Raw genomic sequence first — 16000 nt, forward strand, 5'->3', positions numbered from 1 at the left:
CGTCTTAGAATCGAAGAAATAGGGTAACAGAATTTTTAGCAAGACCAAATCCATATTCCACTAGAGCAGGCAGAAGAGCTATAACCCAACACTAACAATTGGTTTTGAGGAAAATAACTTGTTATTTATATTCATTTCTATACTGCCCATCAGCCAAAGCTCTCTGGGTGGTTCACAAAAATACACAATAAAACATAAATAAAAGATCTTTAACATACAAAAACTTTAAAAATAATTGAAAACCATTACAATAAAATACTGGGACCTGATAAAAACAGCTGACATTAAAAGCCCATCATATAACATCAAGCACCTGGGAGTAGAGGTCTGTCTTAACCTGGTACCGAAAAAGAGAAATGTCTCCCTTAGATGTTTTTCCATGGCCAAGTAAACTAAATATAGGGGGTGGGAGGAGGTCTCTTACTAAGTCATTCTGCTTCAGTGATTTTAGAAAATGTCCAAAAATGAAAGCTGTGAACAGCATTAGGCACTGTTCAACATTTCAAGAAGTTACCCAATAAGAACCATATAAAAAAGGCAATTTTATATAATCATCAATCTTTTCAACATTACTTACCCCACTGGAGAGGAGCCAATTGCAGGTGCTCTAGGACTAGTTGATTGAGAACTCCTTCTACACTTGCTTCCCCTTCACGCTTCAAAGAGGGGTAAATGGTAGTTAAGGAACACTGAGAAGTATGCAGCTTGAAAAAAGAAACCATGCAAGCACACAATCTCTGAGGCAAAAATTCATACAAAGAACCGGAGGGTATTAATATGGAATTAAAAACAATTCAAAGTCCCACAGTGGTAATATGTGATTAGTCACCCTACAGAAGAGAAAGAGCTCGGAAACTAGGAAGCGAAGAGTTGACACTCCTGAGCACAATGGACACAATCAAGCCCATCTTCTGAGCCAAGTGGTACAGATATCACTGGAACAGATGAAAATGCTTTATACAGAGTTACACCATTGTCCCATGGCAGCAGCTGTCCAAAGTTGATCCCAGACTTGCTGCTTAAGATCCTTTTTAATTTTAGATGCCAAGGATTGAGCCTGGGCTAAATCTGCATTCAAGATATGTTTGGGTCCTTCAAGAAGAACCTCTTGCTAATGGTTTTAGGTCAAGACAGCCTACTTCTGTAAGGTAACTCTTTTCTATTTTTGCAGCTAACACCATTGTTACCACAAGCTGTAAACTACATTTACTTAATTTCCACTACCTTAAAGGAGGATTAAGAAAGTTGATGTCACGTTTATGATAAAATTCAATGGAGAAAAGGATTCACTGGTTTCCAATATAATATACCAATATAACAACATTTACTTGAAGACACTGCATAAATAAAAATAATCTTTTGCTTAGAAAGATTGGTACAGTTTCCATCTACACCCCTCCCACAATGAGTCTTAAAGCCTTTAATTACTTTCATTTTGTTGTGCAATTTGACCTCAGGCATTTTGCTATGAAGATGTTTTTTTATGTCCCACTTGTCATTTCCCATAGGAATAAATACAGGTGAATGAATGTATCCCAGTGCTATTTCAGCATAAATAAATCACATTTTCATAAACAGAAATTATACTAATGGAAAACTGCTTAAAATGATTAATGAATACATCTTACCATGAATCTCTCCTCTCATTTTCAGTTTGAACTTTGGAATATGGATTATCACGGCATTTTGATCCTGCCAAACATATGTTTGGGGGTGCTTTCCTACTACTCTCAGTTTCCAGTATTGACACCATTTACTCTTATTTATCACTGTTTCTTAGATAAGCAGTGGCTCAGTTCAGACAACACGTTAGTCAATGAAGTGTGAAAACTTCACTCAACGTTTGAGTTTTTAGAAGGTACATGTTCTAACACCACCGTTGTGTGACTGTGGGCTACCATGGAGTTAAGTAAAATTCATTACGATGTTTGATTGACAGTTCCTCCGCCCTCTCATTTCCTTTGGTCCTCCCAATGGTATCCCATCAGCCATTGCTGGGGGGGGAACAATCCTGGCGGCTCTCCTAGAACGGCACTGCCTCCTTTCACCGCTCTTGCCCGGGAACTCTGTAGCCAGTGGGAAAAGTCAACTCAACACAACGGAAAACTCTACAGAGCCCACCACATGCAACACAACGGTTCTGCAGGAACTTTCCTCTACACAGTGTGGATTTCCCAAAAAACTCCACTGTGGGGTGGGGTTTTCCTGCCAGACAACACATTTCTCAATGGTGGTGTAAAAACTCCACCATGCAGTTCTAAAACCACTGTTGAGAAACGTGTTGTCTGAACTGAGCCAGTGATTTAAACTACCTCCACCAATAACTATCATCTCCCTCTCTACTGCTCTCCTCTACTACAGAGAAATCAACTGTTGCTCATTTCTCTTTTCCGGTGAAGGGAGTTCTTTGGATTTGATGTAGATGTGGCCAAGGATGGGACAGGAAAGAAATCAGTGAGCACAGTAGGTCTTTGATGGGCCATTTTGGTATTGATTTTGAAATCTCCTATTCTTTTAAATTACAAACTAATACACATCTGTGTACCACTGGAGTGCCTGAAATATGCAGAAACCGCTACCGTTCCTGTAACAGATGCAGCTAGAAACAGGCAGAAAGACAGACACTGAAAGGGAGTCATGAGTAGGGTTGCCATACGTCCCGGAAAACTGGGAATGTCCTGATTTCCAGGAGATTCTGAAATCTCCCGATCGGCCGGGCAAGAATCCCGGATTCCTGGTCCAGCTGGCCGGAGAAATTCTGACCTCCAAAATGGTGCCTTGAGCCTGCTCAGTGGAGCGGCAGCAGCAGAGAAAAAGATGCATCAATCCGGCGCCTTTTCCAGAGCATCACCGCTCCTCCACAGGCTCATCTGAGTCACTCACCGTGACTCACCTTATTGCGCCTGCGGCTGCTTAGAATAAGGACAACAGCGAGGAAAGGCGCACGTGCTCTCCTCAGGCTACCTGAGTCCCATGCAATGCAAAGGAGTTTGGTGAGCTTGGCTGGTTGAGGTCAGACCTTTAGGGTAAGCGTGGGGTGGAGCTGCTGGGTTATTTGTGGGGGAAGAAAGAAGTTTTATGGGGGATGGGAGGGAGGGAGCGACCGAGTGGGGGACGAGGGGGAAAGAGAGGAAAGGAGAGAGGGGAGAAAGGAAAGGAAAGTCACTCCCCCAAAAATCGCCCTTCAAAAATCCACCTCCTTGGATTTGGGTTGCAAGCCTCAAATCTGTTACTTGCAAGTAAGTTGCAGTGAATTTAAGATGTTTGGTTTTACAGTTGCTGATGTTTGAATTGAAAAATTGGGCTTTGCAAAAATTGGGCTTTCCCTTGAACTTTAGATATTGCTCAGTTTTTTAAAAATATCCTAGCCCCCCCCCAAAAAAAATTGTCCTGGTTTTGTGGATTCAGAATATGGCAACCCTAGTCATGAGGGGAATGACACTTATTGCCATTCATCTCAGTCAAATAAGAACTAGCCACACTGACACAAATATTTTTTTTTCTAAATTATTTCAGTGAGTTTCCTCTTTTAACATCTGAGTACAAGTGCTTCCTATTTCTAAACGCCTAAGAGCCATCTCGCTTACCAAAATTGCTCTTCAGGTTGCCAAATTGCTCCCAAAATAGCACTTATTTTGAATAACCTACTAAATATTTAGAAAATGTTAATAAAAGGCATAGGCTGAAAAATATTAGCCGGTCTAAAAATTCTGTGCCATCTGTTCAAATGCTGAATAGCAGCAAAATGATTGTGCTTTGTAGAAAACAGCAGATGCCACTAGCACGTGCTTGATAAAAAATGTAAAAGCCTCCCAATACCGGATTCATAAGAAAAATGATCAAAAATCAATATATGATACTGTTTCTGATAAAGAATGAGAGTTTACTAAAAAACAACAACACAAATCTAAGAAATTATCTGCATGCACGAGAACCTCCTCCCCATCACACAGCAAGAAGACAGAAACACCTAAGCGAAAGACTTTCCTTTCTCATTGGCAAGAATGTCTGCATGCAGTGATGTTCCACACAATGAAAACTGTTTGGACATTGGCTTAAGTGGAGAAGCACTGTGGTCATCTTTCGATCCTGGCACTAGTACTGTAAGCAGACAGATGATTTACCCTTTTTAAAAGTATTTTAGGGAGATGTTTTTAACCGTGCAAGTTGAAACTTATGAAAAGTTACAAAAACTGTTTTGTGTAGTAGAGCTGAAAGGAAGTGCTTCCAACATCAGATCACTGTGGTTTGAATTAAGTTACTTGGGCTGTCAATCCTCTTTGAATGCCACTAGAAAGGGGCTCCAATAGGAATCTGATTAAACGCCCAAAGAAATTGCTAGCGGCTTCCTAATGGAGTTTCCTCTCCTTACAATCTCCGACTGAAATGTGGCCAGGAGACAGCTTCAATCGATCTTCTGATTATCATTTTCAAAAATTAGACCATCTCAGAACTCTGAGTCGATTCCAATGTACAAAAACTACATACAGTACAGTATTCATTACTCAAAGCATAAGAATGCAGATGAACCTTGGAGTGTGCCCACTTGAATCAAAGAGACGACAAGGCATTATATTGAACATGTTGTAAAATCTAAATAAGTTAAGATCTAAAATTAAGTTTAAGAATGCTACAATTATCTTAAGTGCTCCATTTCAAACCATGTCCTCTTTCAGACTTCTTCCTAGAACGGATTTAAATTAAAAGGTCACAGGCCTGCACAAGAGTATCTTGAGAGGAAATATATATTTCTGAAAGGATATAATTTTCCAGAGAATGTCTAACTTGCTGTTGATCTCCAGACCTTTTGCCTGCTGTCTCTCTTCCTCCAGCTGCTTTGGATTTGTAAATTGTGCTCTTTCTCCAGGGGAGTCGGGGTAACTTTCAAAGTTGAACTTGTCAACTTGGATAGCCATGCTGCAGTTAAAAACAGGAATAAATATCGGAGAAGCATTATTGAATAAAGTCCTGCAGGTCAAACAACAAATTTTCATCACATCAGAAAAGCGTCAGTAAACAGCAGTGAAATTAAGTGATTAAGTCAATAAAAAGATCTAAAAAGAGCACAAATTATGTAACCACCTTGTAAATATGATTATAAATTCAATTATTTCTAAACAAAATATGAAAGGACAATTCATGTAGGCATATTTACTATTCATGTACTTCTAGAACAACATACATGGTTGATTACTAGCTAACTGCCACATGAAAAGCCATGCAAAGTCAATAAAATAGTATTTGGCTACTAAACTACAATGATTACTCCTCTCTGCACACATTTGAGCAAATAAGCAGTAAACCAAAAAAGCATGGGGAATGAACCTTCTTATATGCCCATCCAGCCCTCATAAGAATGTAATAACAGCCAAGCTGGATCAGACAAAGGGTCTATCTAGTACAGCACTTTGTTCACAAAATGGCCAACTAGCCATCGACCAGGAATCCACAAGCAGGATACAGATGCAACAGCATCTTCCTGCCAATGTTCCCCAGAAACTGGTGTATATAAGCTTACTGCCTCTGATACTGGAGGTAGCACATAGCCATCAGGACTAGTAACCCTTGATAGCTTTCTCCTTAAAATTTATCCAACTCCATTTTAAAGCCATCCAAATTCGTGAACATCACTATGTCTTGAAGTAGTGAATTCCATAGTTCAACTATGTATCTGATGTACTGCGTCTGACAGTTTATCTCTGTGCTGTACGAAGACGTACTTCCTTATATCCGTCCTGAATCTCCACCAATCAGCTTAATGGGATGACCTTGGGTTCTAGTATTATGAGAGAAGAAGAAAAATATCTCTCTATCCACATTCTCCATGCCATGCATAATTTTGTACACCTCTGTCATGTCTCCCCTTAGCCTCCTTTTTCCAAGCTAAACAATCCCAGCTGTTGTCACCTTCCTTCATAGGGGTGATGCTCCAGCCCCTTGATCATTTTAGTTGCCTTTTCTGCACTTCCTGACACGTTGTCACTGAGCACTCATTGTTAAGTATATGAAAAGAAATACTTGCTAAGTCATTAAAATTGTGTGTGTATGGCTATCTCAGGGTTAAACAGAGAAAGACTATCTGTGGGTAATTACCTTGAGATAGAGGCTGTTCTGGGAACCTTGCCAAGATTCTAAGTTAGCCTCATCACAGCTGTATGTAATGTAGATAAGAATTGTGTAGATCTGTATATAGTTTCTCACTTGTGTAAAATGAATCTGATCACTGCTTACTGATCACTGCTCTATGATCACTGCTCTCTGTGTATGCCTCAGTGTGCTGATCTGAACTGATCTGAATTGGACTGCACAGAAGCCTGAAGGAAATAAACCAGCTCTGCTGTGTAAGACCTGCGTGATGTGTGTTTGTTTTCTGAGCACAAACAGAGTTCCAGAAGGAGAAAAGTTCTGGCAATAACCCAACAAAGGTTATGGGCCCAGTCCCAGTCCAGTCCAGGAAGCCTACGCCAGCCTAACCCAGGCAGAAGAACCAGAACTTGGTGGGAACGGTGCAGTATCAGAATCAGAACCAGGAGTCTGCTAAAAACAGAAAACTGTTGATGAAGGAAGACATCAAGCTAAAGCCAGTGCTGCAAAGTGAGGAAAAATCTCAGTCGGCTGACTCTGAGCAGAAGGACGGTGAGATACCAATTCCTAAAGCAGAGGGAATGGCAGGAGCTAATATGTCTGGTTTGCATCAATTGTTGGAAAAGCTGAATGACTCTAACTATGCATTATGGTCTTACAAAATGCAAATGTATCTGATTCAGGCTGAACTGTGGTATGTAGTCACAGAGGATCCACCAGATAGAACAGATCCACAGAATGCTAAATGGTTTAAGGACGATGCAAAAGCAATGGCAGTTATTGCATTAGCTGTGGAAGACTCTCAAATTTCCTTCATTCAGTTTTTGAATACATCAAAAGAGTGCTGGAATGCGCTACAAGCTGTATATCAAAGAGAAACAGCGGGCAGTAAAGTAATTCTAACCCGGAAGCTGTATGGAATGAAGCTGAAACCAGGGGAGTCTATGTCAAACCATTTGAAAAGCATGAGAGAAATCTTCAATCAACTCAGGGCACGAGGGATGGAGTTTACAACTATACACCAAGTCTATGTGATTTTGTCAAGTCTTGATTCATCGTACGATGCGGTTGTCACCATGATGGAAAGTCAAGAGGAGAAAAATTTAACCCTCGAGTATGTAGCTGGAAAACTACTGGAAACCTATGAAAGAAGACAAGCTTCAAAACAACAGAGCCTTAAACATCCTGTGGCTGAATTTCAACAAAGCCATAAATCTTCTGACGTGGTGGCTGCATTAAAGGCAAGGAAATGCTTTAATTGTGGTTCCACAGAACACTTAAGGCGGGATTGCAACAACAAGAAGAAAAAGCAGTCAACAGCAAAGTGGAGAGAAGAAAACAACATGAATGAAGCTGAATCAACAAAGAAGTGTCTTCTAGCAAGAGTCAAAGAGACAATGAATCCTTGGTTTTTGGACTCTGGGGCTTCAATAAGTATGGCAAAAGACAAACTTTCATTTGTAACCTTGGAAACTTCTACTTCAGAGCAAAAGTGTGTTACCCTTGCAAATGGAACAAAAATCCAAATTTGTGGTGTGGGTAATGTATATTTTGATTGTCTGGGAGTTGAACTACAAAGTGTTTTATATGTACCAGAATTAGAAACAAACCTTCTAAGTGTGTTTTCAGTTAACAGAAATGGGGTATGAGGTTTGTTTTACTGAAGAAAATTGTACTATAAAACAGGGAAACAAGGTGTGTGTGCAGGGAATAATGAAAGAATCTTTGTATGTGATTAATACTTGTACAGAAAATGAAGTTGTAGCCAGCAAAGTCACAACAAAAACAATAGCCAATTGCAAACCACACCAAGAGTGCATCCATTTAACTCATAAAAGGTTTGGTCACGCTAACTATAAAACAATTTCTAAGATTCCAGAATTGTGTGAAGGGGTGAAAATCAAACCATGTTCTAACTATGTAGAATGTAATGTATGCAGTGAAACCAAGTGTCATAAGTCAAACATTCCAAAACATAGTGAGAGAACAACAAAAAGAATTTTTGAATTAATTCATGCAGATCTTGCAGGTCCTTTTGAGACAAGTCAAGGAGGAAACAGATTTTTCTTGTCTATTGTTGATGATTACAGTAGATTTGGATTTGTGTATGTGTTAAAACAGAAGAGTGAAACTTTTGGAAAGTTCAAAGCGTTTGTTAAGTGGAGTAAAAATAGATTTAAAGAACCTATAGCTAATCTAAGAACGGACCGGGGAGGTGAATTTCTTAGCAACCAATTAAAAAAAATTCCTCAGTGATGAGGGTATACAACATGACCTTACTGCTCCATATTCACCATTTCAAAATGGAGTTGCAGAAAGGAAAAACAGAACCTTGCAGAACATGTTAAGAGCTCTATTGAAAGAGTCAGGATTGTCTAATCTGTTCTGGGCAGAAGCTTTGTCCACCTCAAATTATTTGTTAAACAGGCTTTACCACTCTGTACATGAAAAAACTCCATATGAAATGTTTTACAAAAGAAAACCTAGAGTGTCACATATAAGGGTTTTTGGAAGTAAATGTTTTGCTCATGTTCAGAAAGAAAACAGACCAGGAAAACTAGCTCAAAGAGGTTTGGAATGTAAACTGTTGGGATATGATACACAAACAAAAGGCTATCGTTTGTGGTCTCCATATCACAAAAGTGTAATTGTGAGCAGAGATGTAGTTTTTCATGAACAAATGCAGGAAACAAAACAGTATGTAAGTTTGCCTGTAGAACAGAAAGCTGTAGAAACAGAAGAAATTCCTGAACAATCTCAGCAAGAGACGGAGGGGGAAGAAACTGTAAAGGAGGAAACTATGCCTGTAACTATGCCAAAGCGACCAGAAAGGGAACGCAAAGCTCCAATTCGTTATTCAGATGAATACCAAAGCAAACAGGTTTCTCATAGAGCTTTACTAATAGCCTATGAACCTACTTCATTTGAGGAAATTCAGGAAATGGAACCTACAGAAGCTCAGGGCTGGCATGAAGCAATGTCAGAGGAAATCAGAGCAATGGAAAAAAAAATGAAACGTGGGAGCTAGTACCTTTACCTGAAGGTCGTAAAGCCATTACCTGTAAATGGGTATTCAAGGTAAAACAAAAAGAGATCCTTTAAAGCTAGGTCTCAGATTGTAACACAATTTAAACAACATGCGCAAGAGGAGGACTGTTAAGTATATGAAAAGAAATACTTGCTAAGTCATTAAAATTGTGTGTGTATGGCTATCTCAGGGTTAAACAGAGAAAGACTATCTGTGGGTAATTACCTTGAGATAGAGGCTGTTCTGGGAACCTTGCCAAGATTCTAAGTTAGCCTCATCACAGCTGTATGTAATGTAGATAAGAATTGTGTAGATCTGTATATAGTTTCTCACTTGTGTAAAATGAATCTGATCACTGCTTACTGATCACTGCTCTATGATCACTGCTCTCTGTGTATGCCTCAGTGTGCTGATCTGAACTGATCTGAATTGGACTGCACAGAAGCCTGAAGGAAATAAACCAGCTCTGCTGTGTAAGACCTGCGTGATGTGTGTTTGTTTTCTGAGCACAAACAGAGTTCCAGAAGGAGAAAAGTTCTGGCAATAACCCAACACTCATGCCACCCACCACCTCATTCTGTCCCACCCCCAAACCTTGTTGGAAACCTTGGCTGGGCATCTATGGTGTTTGGACAGTTTTCTTTTCATTCTAAGCTTACAGGAATGCAGCTTGGAGCACCTGAATGATTTCCAGAAAGTAGTGGAATGCATATCACAGCTCATTTGCAATACATTCGTACATCATCTGCATAATCACTATTCTACAAATTCCTATAGTACTTTGCTTTGTTGTACCTGCAATAATCTATTTCCCCTTTGCAAATGAAGCACTGAGGCTGTTAGTTGGAAAAATGCACACTTACCTATGCACACTTACCTGGAAGTAAGCCCCACTGATTTCAGAAGGACTTGCTTCTAGGTAGAGATACGTAGGATCACACTGTTAGTCCAAAGATTTTAGATGCACACTCAGCAGTTTAGCAGCAGTTTAGTTTAATTTTCATCATAATATTAACTTAGAAACAGACATGTTGTGCTAAAGATGGGTGCTAATTAAATACAACTCTTACTTATTTCTAAATCATTGTTATATGGTTGCTCTATTAAAATTAGTATGGGCCTCTAATTCTTTCATTGCTTAGAAACCATATTTTAAAATACAATTATATAATGAAATGACTCAGACAGCCCACAGGAACCATCTCCACTCACAGCCCAAAACTGGTTTCATAAAAGGAAGGTTAAAGGACCATGGTAATATATGCAGAGAAAAATGTAATCTTCTCATTAATGTATCAAGGGTCCATTAATTTTACAAAATGTGCATTTACAGCTTATGTATTTAAAGTAATTTTGTTGAAAGATACATTTAGCCACAAAACAGATGTTTCTAAAACTCTTCATAATGAATATATATCATAGGTGGGGGGGGAGAGAGGGTACAAGTCTATGCTCAGAGGTAAGTCTTAATGAGTTCAATGGACTTTACTCCTAAATATTCTATTTTATTTATATCAGCATTTCTGTATCACATTTATTATTATTTATTTATTTATTTATTTATATAGCACCATCAATGTACATGGTGCTGTACAGAGTAAAACAATAAAATAGCAAAACCCTGCCGCATAGGCTTACATTCTAATAAAATCATAATAAAACAATAAGAAGGGGAAGAGAATGCACCAAACAGGCACAGGGTAGAGTAAAACTAACAGTATAAAAGTCAGAACAAAATCAAGTTTTAAAAGCTTTAGAAACAACTAAAAGCAAAAAAAGTAGTAACTGAACAAATGCAACTCAACTGAACTGATCTTCATCTTATTTAATTCTTCTGTTTAATAACTAAAGTTTGAGATGATACAATTCTTAATTTGGTTGCTTATAGGAGCACTCTGAAATAAGAACTCAAGAGGTTTCAAATCTGCCACAGGAAAAATAAAGTTATGGGCATATCACCTCACTTCAGTTATCATAGAATAGTAGAGTTGGAAGGAGCCTATAAGGCCATCAAGTCCAACCCCCTGCTCAATGCAGGATTCCACCTTAAAGCATACCTGACGGATGGTTTTCCAGCTGCCTCTTGAAGGCCTTTCTAAGGAAGGAGTAGGCAGAACGTAGATCTCCGGATGTTTTGGGCTTCAAAGCCCCTCCCAGAATAACCAATACAGGAAATCTAGGACTTGAAGTCCAAAACCTCTGGAGATCTTTTTTTGTGAACTGCCCAGAGAGCTTCTGCTATTGAGCGGTATAAAAATGTAATAAATAAATAAATAAATAAATAAATCTACTTTCTACACATCACTGATCTAAGGCATATAGTTGCCATGGTTTGATAGGCAAAAGCCCTCCCCATACAGCTGTGGTTTCTTAATTCTGGTCAGGTAATACAGTATACGTGAAAGCTTTTCTCTGCAATCAAACAAAACATAATGGCTAGAATTTTTGGTTCCAAAATGGAATATTTTGAGAAAGTAGCAAGGTATGAAAAAGCTGGATTCAATTCTCCTCCAAGCATCCACTGAAGACTGGGATTGAAACACCATGGGTCATCGTAAGGCCAGGGCTCTATAATTAAGCATGTATCAACTGTAAAGAGTACTAATTTGTAGAGGGACTTCTAGGTGAAGAGCAAAATCTTTTACACAAAAGTACATTCAAAAGATGGTTGTAAAGGAATATGTAAATGCAAAATGCATTTTTCACAATCACATCAAAATAAGACTTGCTTCAATTAAAAATAACCACCTTGAAAGTTGTTAGACAACTGCAAAGCTTTCCAGTTATTAAATCTACCTCAGAGTGAAATACATTTATGTTTTTGCTGATGAACATATATTTTATACCTTTTAAGCACCTTCCATCTAAGAAGATAACACTTAATAAGATAAGGTACCGCTTTATTGTTCCAATCATTCTGCCTTAAGCACTTGTTGTTCCTGATTTAGCAGCATGCAGACGAAAAATTGTGTACACTTTGCCTCTGATTAATTTTGTATCGATTTACTTTTGCATATTATCCCCAGTGCTCCAGCACTTCGCTAACTTCTATTATAACATTTCAGAGATCTGTACAAATATAGAACCTGAAAGAGAGGCTTTTGAGTCACTTATACTCAGGACCTTTTCTTTCTTTCTAACGTTAACAATTTACCTGCTGTAAATTCCTTCTGAAAAGTGAATGGCCCTTATAGAGTAAATATCCATACAGCTGCTGATTTTCCAGGGAGTCATTAGAAAGGACTCTACACTGATTTTTTACAAATACAAATTTTAAGCTCCTCCAGTCAGGTGATTAAACAGCCCCCTTGTACTCCACCAAACCTCGATTCTTACAAGGAGGTGCAACGATACCTTTGCTATTTGCTTCATCCTGGAGACCCACATACTGTGCATGGACTTCAGTTTCTCTGCCTCAAAGACTATTAAATGGCCAACTTTTCAGCAGGTTAATTATTGGCAAGTTAACAAAAAAAAAGTAACTTACTCAAAAGCCTCTCTTTCAGATTCTATACAGCCTTCTGAAATGCTATAACTCTCAAGACTGGTACCCAGATGATTCCACTTCCTCCACTGACAGTTCCAGGCAAACACTCCTAGACACTACCTACATCAGCTCCGTGAGCATGTTGGAGGCTTTAAATACATGTAGAGAGTTGGCCGTACATGCAGCCACCGCTCCTCTCTTTGGACAAGCTGGGAAACAAGCTAGAGAGTTTTCAGTTTATAATTTATGTTTGGTCACAATTTGGCCTCTCCTGGGTGTTATCAACGATAGTTCTAGTATTTAGGAAGCCATTGGCTGCTAGTTAATTATGTATAACTCATTAATACACCACATATACCTCAGAAATTGCCTCAGGTAGGGTTCAATTTTGGTTCTGTACTAACAAGAATTAGATATTTTTTTCTACAGAAGGACAGCCAAACCATTAGGCAGAGTGCAGCAAATGACTTCAGGAAGCAGATGCTAAGGAGGACTTCCTCTCTGTTGGAGGACAGAGCCATGCATGTCATACAACCTGTCCTGCGTCCCCCCCTAAACTAGCCAATTACCTCAGTTGAGATTGAGAAAACTCCCACTGCCAGTGGTGAAGTAAGGCCAACTGCTGATGGTGAAGCCAGTGTGATGCTTTAGTATGGACTGAAGGCTGGGCACCATCTTGTCCTTGGCCTCAGGGAACAAAACAAAAAGGTCTTCACCTGGAATCATGTCCCTTGTGTTAATAAGCCAATATATGAATGAACCAAGTGGCCTTGCATGCAACCGCTTCACTTCCCCTTTGTGCAAGCTATCATGCTCCTTCCTACTGGAGGATTCTTTTTCCTCCAAGCTGCTAGAGCTCACAGAGATGATGCCATGGAACCACCCATATCAGGAGACCTCGAGGAGAAATGACCTCAAGGGAGATGAACAACAGTCCCCATAGGAGGAGGGAAGTGCCACCTCTGAGCAGTATTATTGTATCGCCTTAAGAGGCACGCCAGTACGGGTTCTTTGAGAAGGAGTGCTCAGTTGCAGAGGACTCCTCAAGAACAAGATCCTTCTTATGAGTAGGGATTTTTCAAGAGGGCCTGTAACTAACTAACTAACTAACTGAAGCTGAGCCCTGGGTGATGTTATAGAAGTTCTAGCTACATAAGCCTTCAGTTTCAGTATAGCCATGGTTGGAACAATTATTATTATTATTATTATTATTATTATTATTATTATTATTATTTATTTATTTATTTATATAGCACCATCAGTGTACATGGTGCTGTACAGAGTAAAACAGTAAATAGCAAGACCCTGCCGCATAGGCTTACAATCTAATAAAATCATAGTAAAACAATAAGGAGGGGAAGAGAATGCAGACAGGTACAGGGTAGGGTAAGCAGGCACAGGGTAGGGTAAAACTAACAGTAGAAAGTAACAGTAGAAGTCTGCACAACATCAAGTTTTAAAAGCTTTAGGAAAAAGAAAAGTTTTTAGTTGAGCTTTAAAAGCTGCGGTTGAACTTGTAGTTCTCAAATGTTCTGGAAGAGCGTTCCAGGCGTAAGGGGCAGCAGAAGAGAATGGACGAAGCCGAGCAAGGGAAGTAGAGGCCCTTGGGCAGGCGAGAAACATGGCATCAGAGGAGCGAAGAGCACGAGCGGGGCAATAGTGTGAGATGAGAGAGGAGAGATAGGAAGGAGCTAGACCGTGAAAAGCTTTGAAGGTTAACAGGAGAAGTTTATATTGGATTCTGTAGTGAATTGGAAGCCAATGAAGAGATTTCAGAAGCGGAGTAACATGGTCGGAGCGGCGAGCCAAGAAGATGATCTTTGCGGCAGAGTGGTGAACAGAAACCAACGGACTGATGTGAGAAGAAGGAAGGCCAGAGAGAAGAAGGTTGCAGTAGTCCAACCGTGAAATAACCAGCGCATGAACAAGCGTTTTGGCAGAAGAGATAGACAAAAATGATCGAATCCTGGCAATATTATACAGGAAAAATCGACAAGATTTAGCTGCTGCCTCAATATGAGGAATAAAGGAGAGCGAGGAGTCGAATATAAAGCCAAGGCTACAAGCTTCCTTGACCGCAGTAAGCGTAACATCATTGACAGTAAGAGAGAATGAGAGATGAGGAGAAGGTTTAGGAGGAAAAACAAGCAATTCAGTCTTTGCCATGTTAAGTTTCAAGCGACGATGAAGCAGTCAAGCTGAGATATCTGAAAGACATGCCGAGATACGATCGTGAACATCAGGAGAAAGTTCCGGAGATGACAGATATAGTTGTGTATCATCGGCGTACAGATGATATTGGAGGCCATGAGATTGAATAAGCTTGCCCAAGGGCAACATGTATAAGGAAAACAACAACGGGCCAAGCACCGAGCCTTGCGGAACCCCTACTGAAAGGGGAAAGGAGGAAGACGAGCTGCCATTAGTCAACACGCTGAAAGAGCGACCCGCTAGATAGGAGGCAAACCAGTTATAGACAGAGCCACAAAATCCAAGGTCATGAAGGGAATCTAAGAGAAGATCATGATCAACCGTGTCAAAGGCTGCAGTTAGATCAAGGAGAATAAGAACGGAATAATGGCCTTTAGACTTGGCAGTAAGGAGATCATTGGTGATCTTAGTAAGGGCTGTTTTGGTGGAATGCAGAGGACGGAATCCAGATTGAAATGGATCCAAAGCAGAGTTACTAGAAAGAAAGTCAAGACAGCGAGAGTAGACCGCACGCTCCAGGATCTTTGAAACAAACGGCAACAAAGAGACAGGTCGGTAGTTAGACAGAGATAGCCTATCAAGAGTAGGTTTCTTGAGAATGGGAGAGACTGTAGCATGTTTAAAAGCAGAAGGAAATGAACCAGAGGACAGAGAGAGATTAATAATATGTAGCAAGGAAGGGAGGATAGCAGGAGTAAGATTAATAAAGACGCGAGAAGGAATTGGATCACGAGAACAAGTGGAAGGCTTCGAAGAGCGCAGTAAACAACCTTTACCTCAACTCCTAGTGCCTTGTATCCTGTTTTTCTGACCTTGTCTTTGGACCTCCATGCTTCTAACTCCTGGAGTCCTGCCTGACTATGCTTTTGGGCTGTATTTCTATTGCCTGCTCTTTCATGTTTGAGCTTTGCCTGTACCTCAGACCTCTCTTCTGGAAATCACATACATGATTGGCAACTCTGTCTTCTTGACTAGTCCTGTTTACTAACTTGCCCATTAGTTTCTCCTAAAACTGTACATGATTCAGCCCTAGCAGGACACAAGTGAGAAAACAAGCCAGGAAGTCTTCAATTATCCATAGTTTCTTGCTATGTCTCAACTGGGAAACTTAACAGTTTCCAAACAAGCCAGGATTTTATAACAATAGCTTCCTTCCTGTTGCGGTCTGCCAAGGATTTTTAGAAAATAGT

At 39.8% G+C, this 16000-nt stretch overlaps 1 protein-coding gene across 1 annotated transcript in view; it reads right to left on the reverse strand.

The window, feature by feature from the left end:
* Positions 1-16000, reverse strand: part of TRAPPC9 (trafficking protein particle complex subunit 9) — a 352653-nt gene that overhangs the window by 197994 nt on the left and 138659 nt on the right. Inside the window, exons 20-21 of the mRNA XM_063131169.1 lie at positions 4764-4917; positions 578-668 (exon numbers count right to left, since the gene is read on the reverse strand). Coding sequence (XP_062987239.1) covers positions 578-668; positions 4764-4917 — 245 coding nt within the window. The remainder of the gene's footprint in view (positions 1-577; positions 669-4763; positions 4918-16000) is intronic.

The sequence above is a fragment of the Elgaria multicarinata genome, chromosome 7 (assembly GCF_023053635.1).
Source record: "Elgaria multicarinata webbii isolate HBS135686 ecotype San Diego chromosome 7, rElgMul1.1.pri, whole genome shotgun sequence".
Taxonomy (NCBI): domain Eukaryota; kingdom Metazoa; phylum Chordata; class Lepidosauria; order Squamata; family Anguidae; genus Elgaria; species Elgaria multicarinata.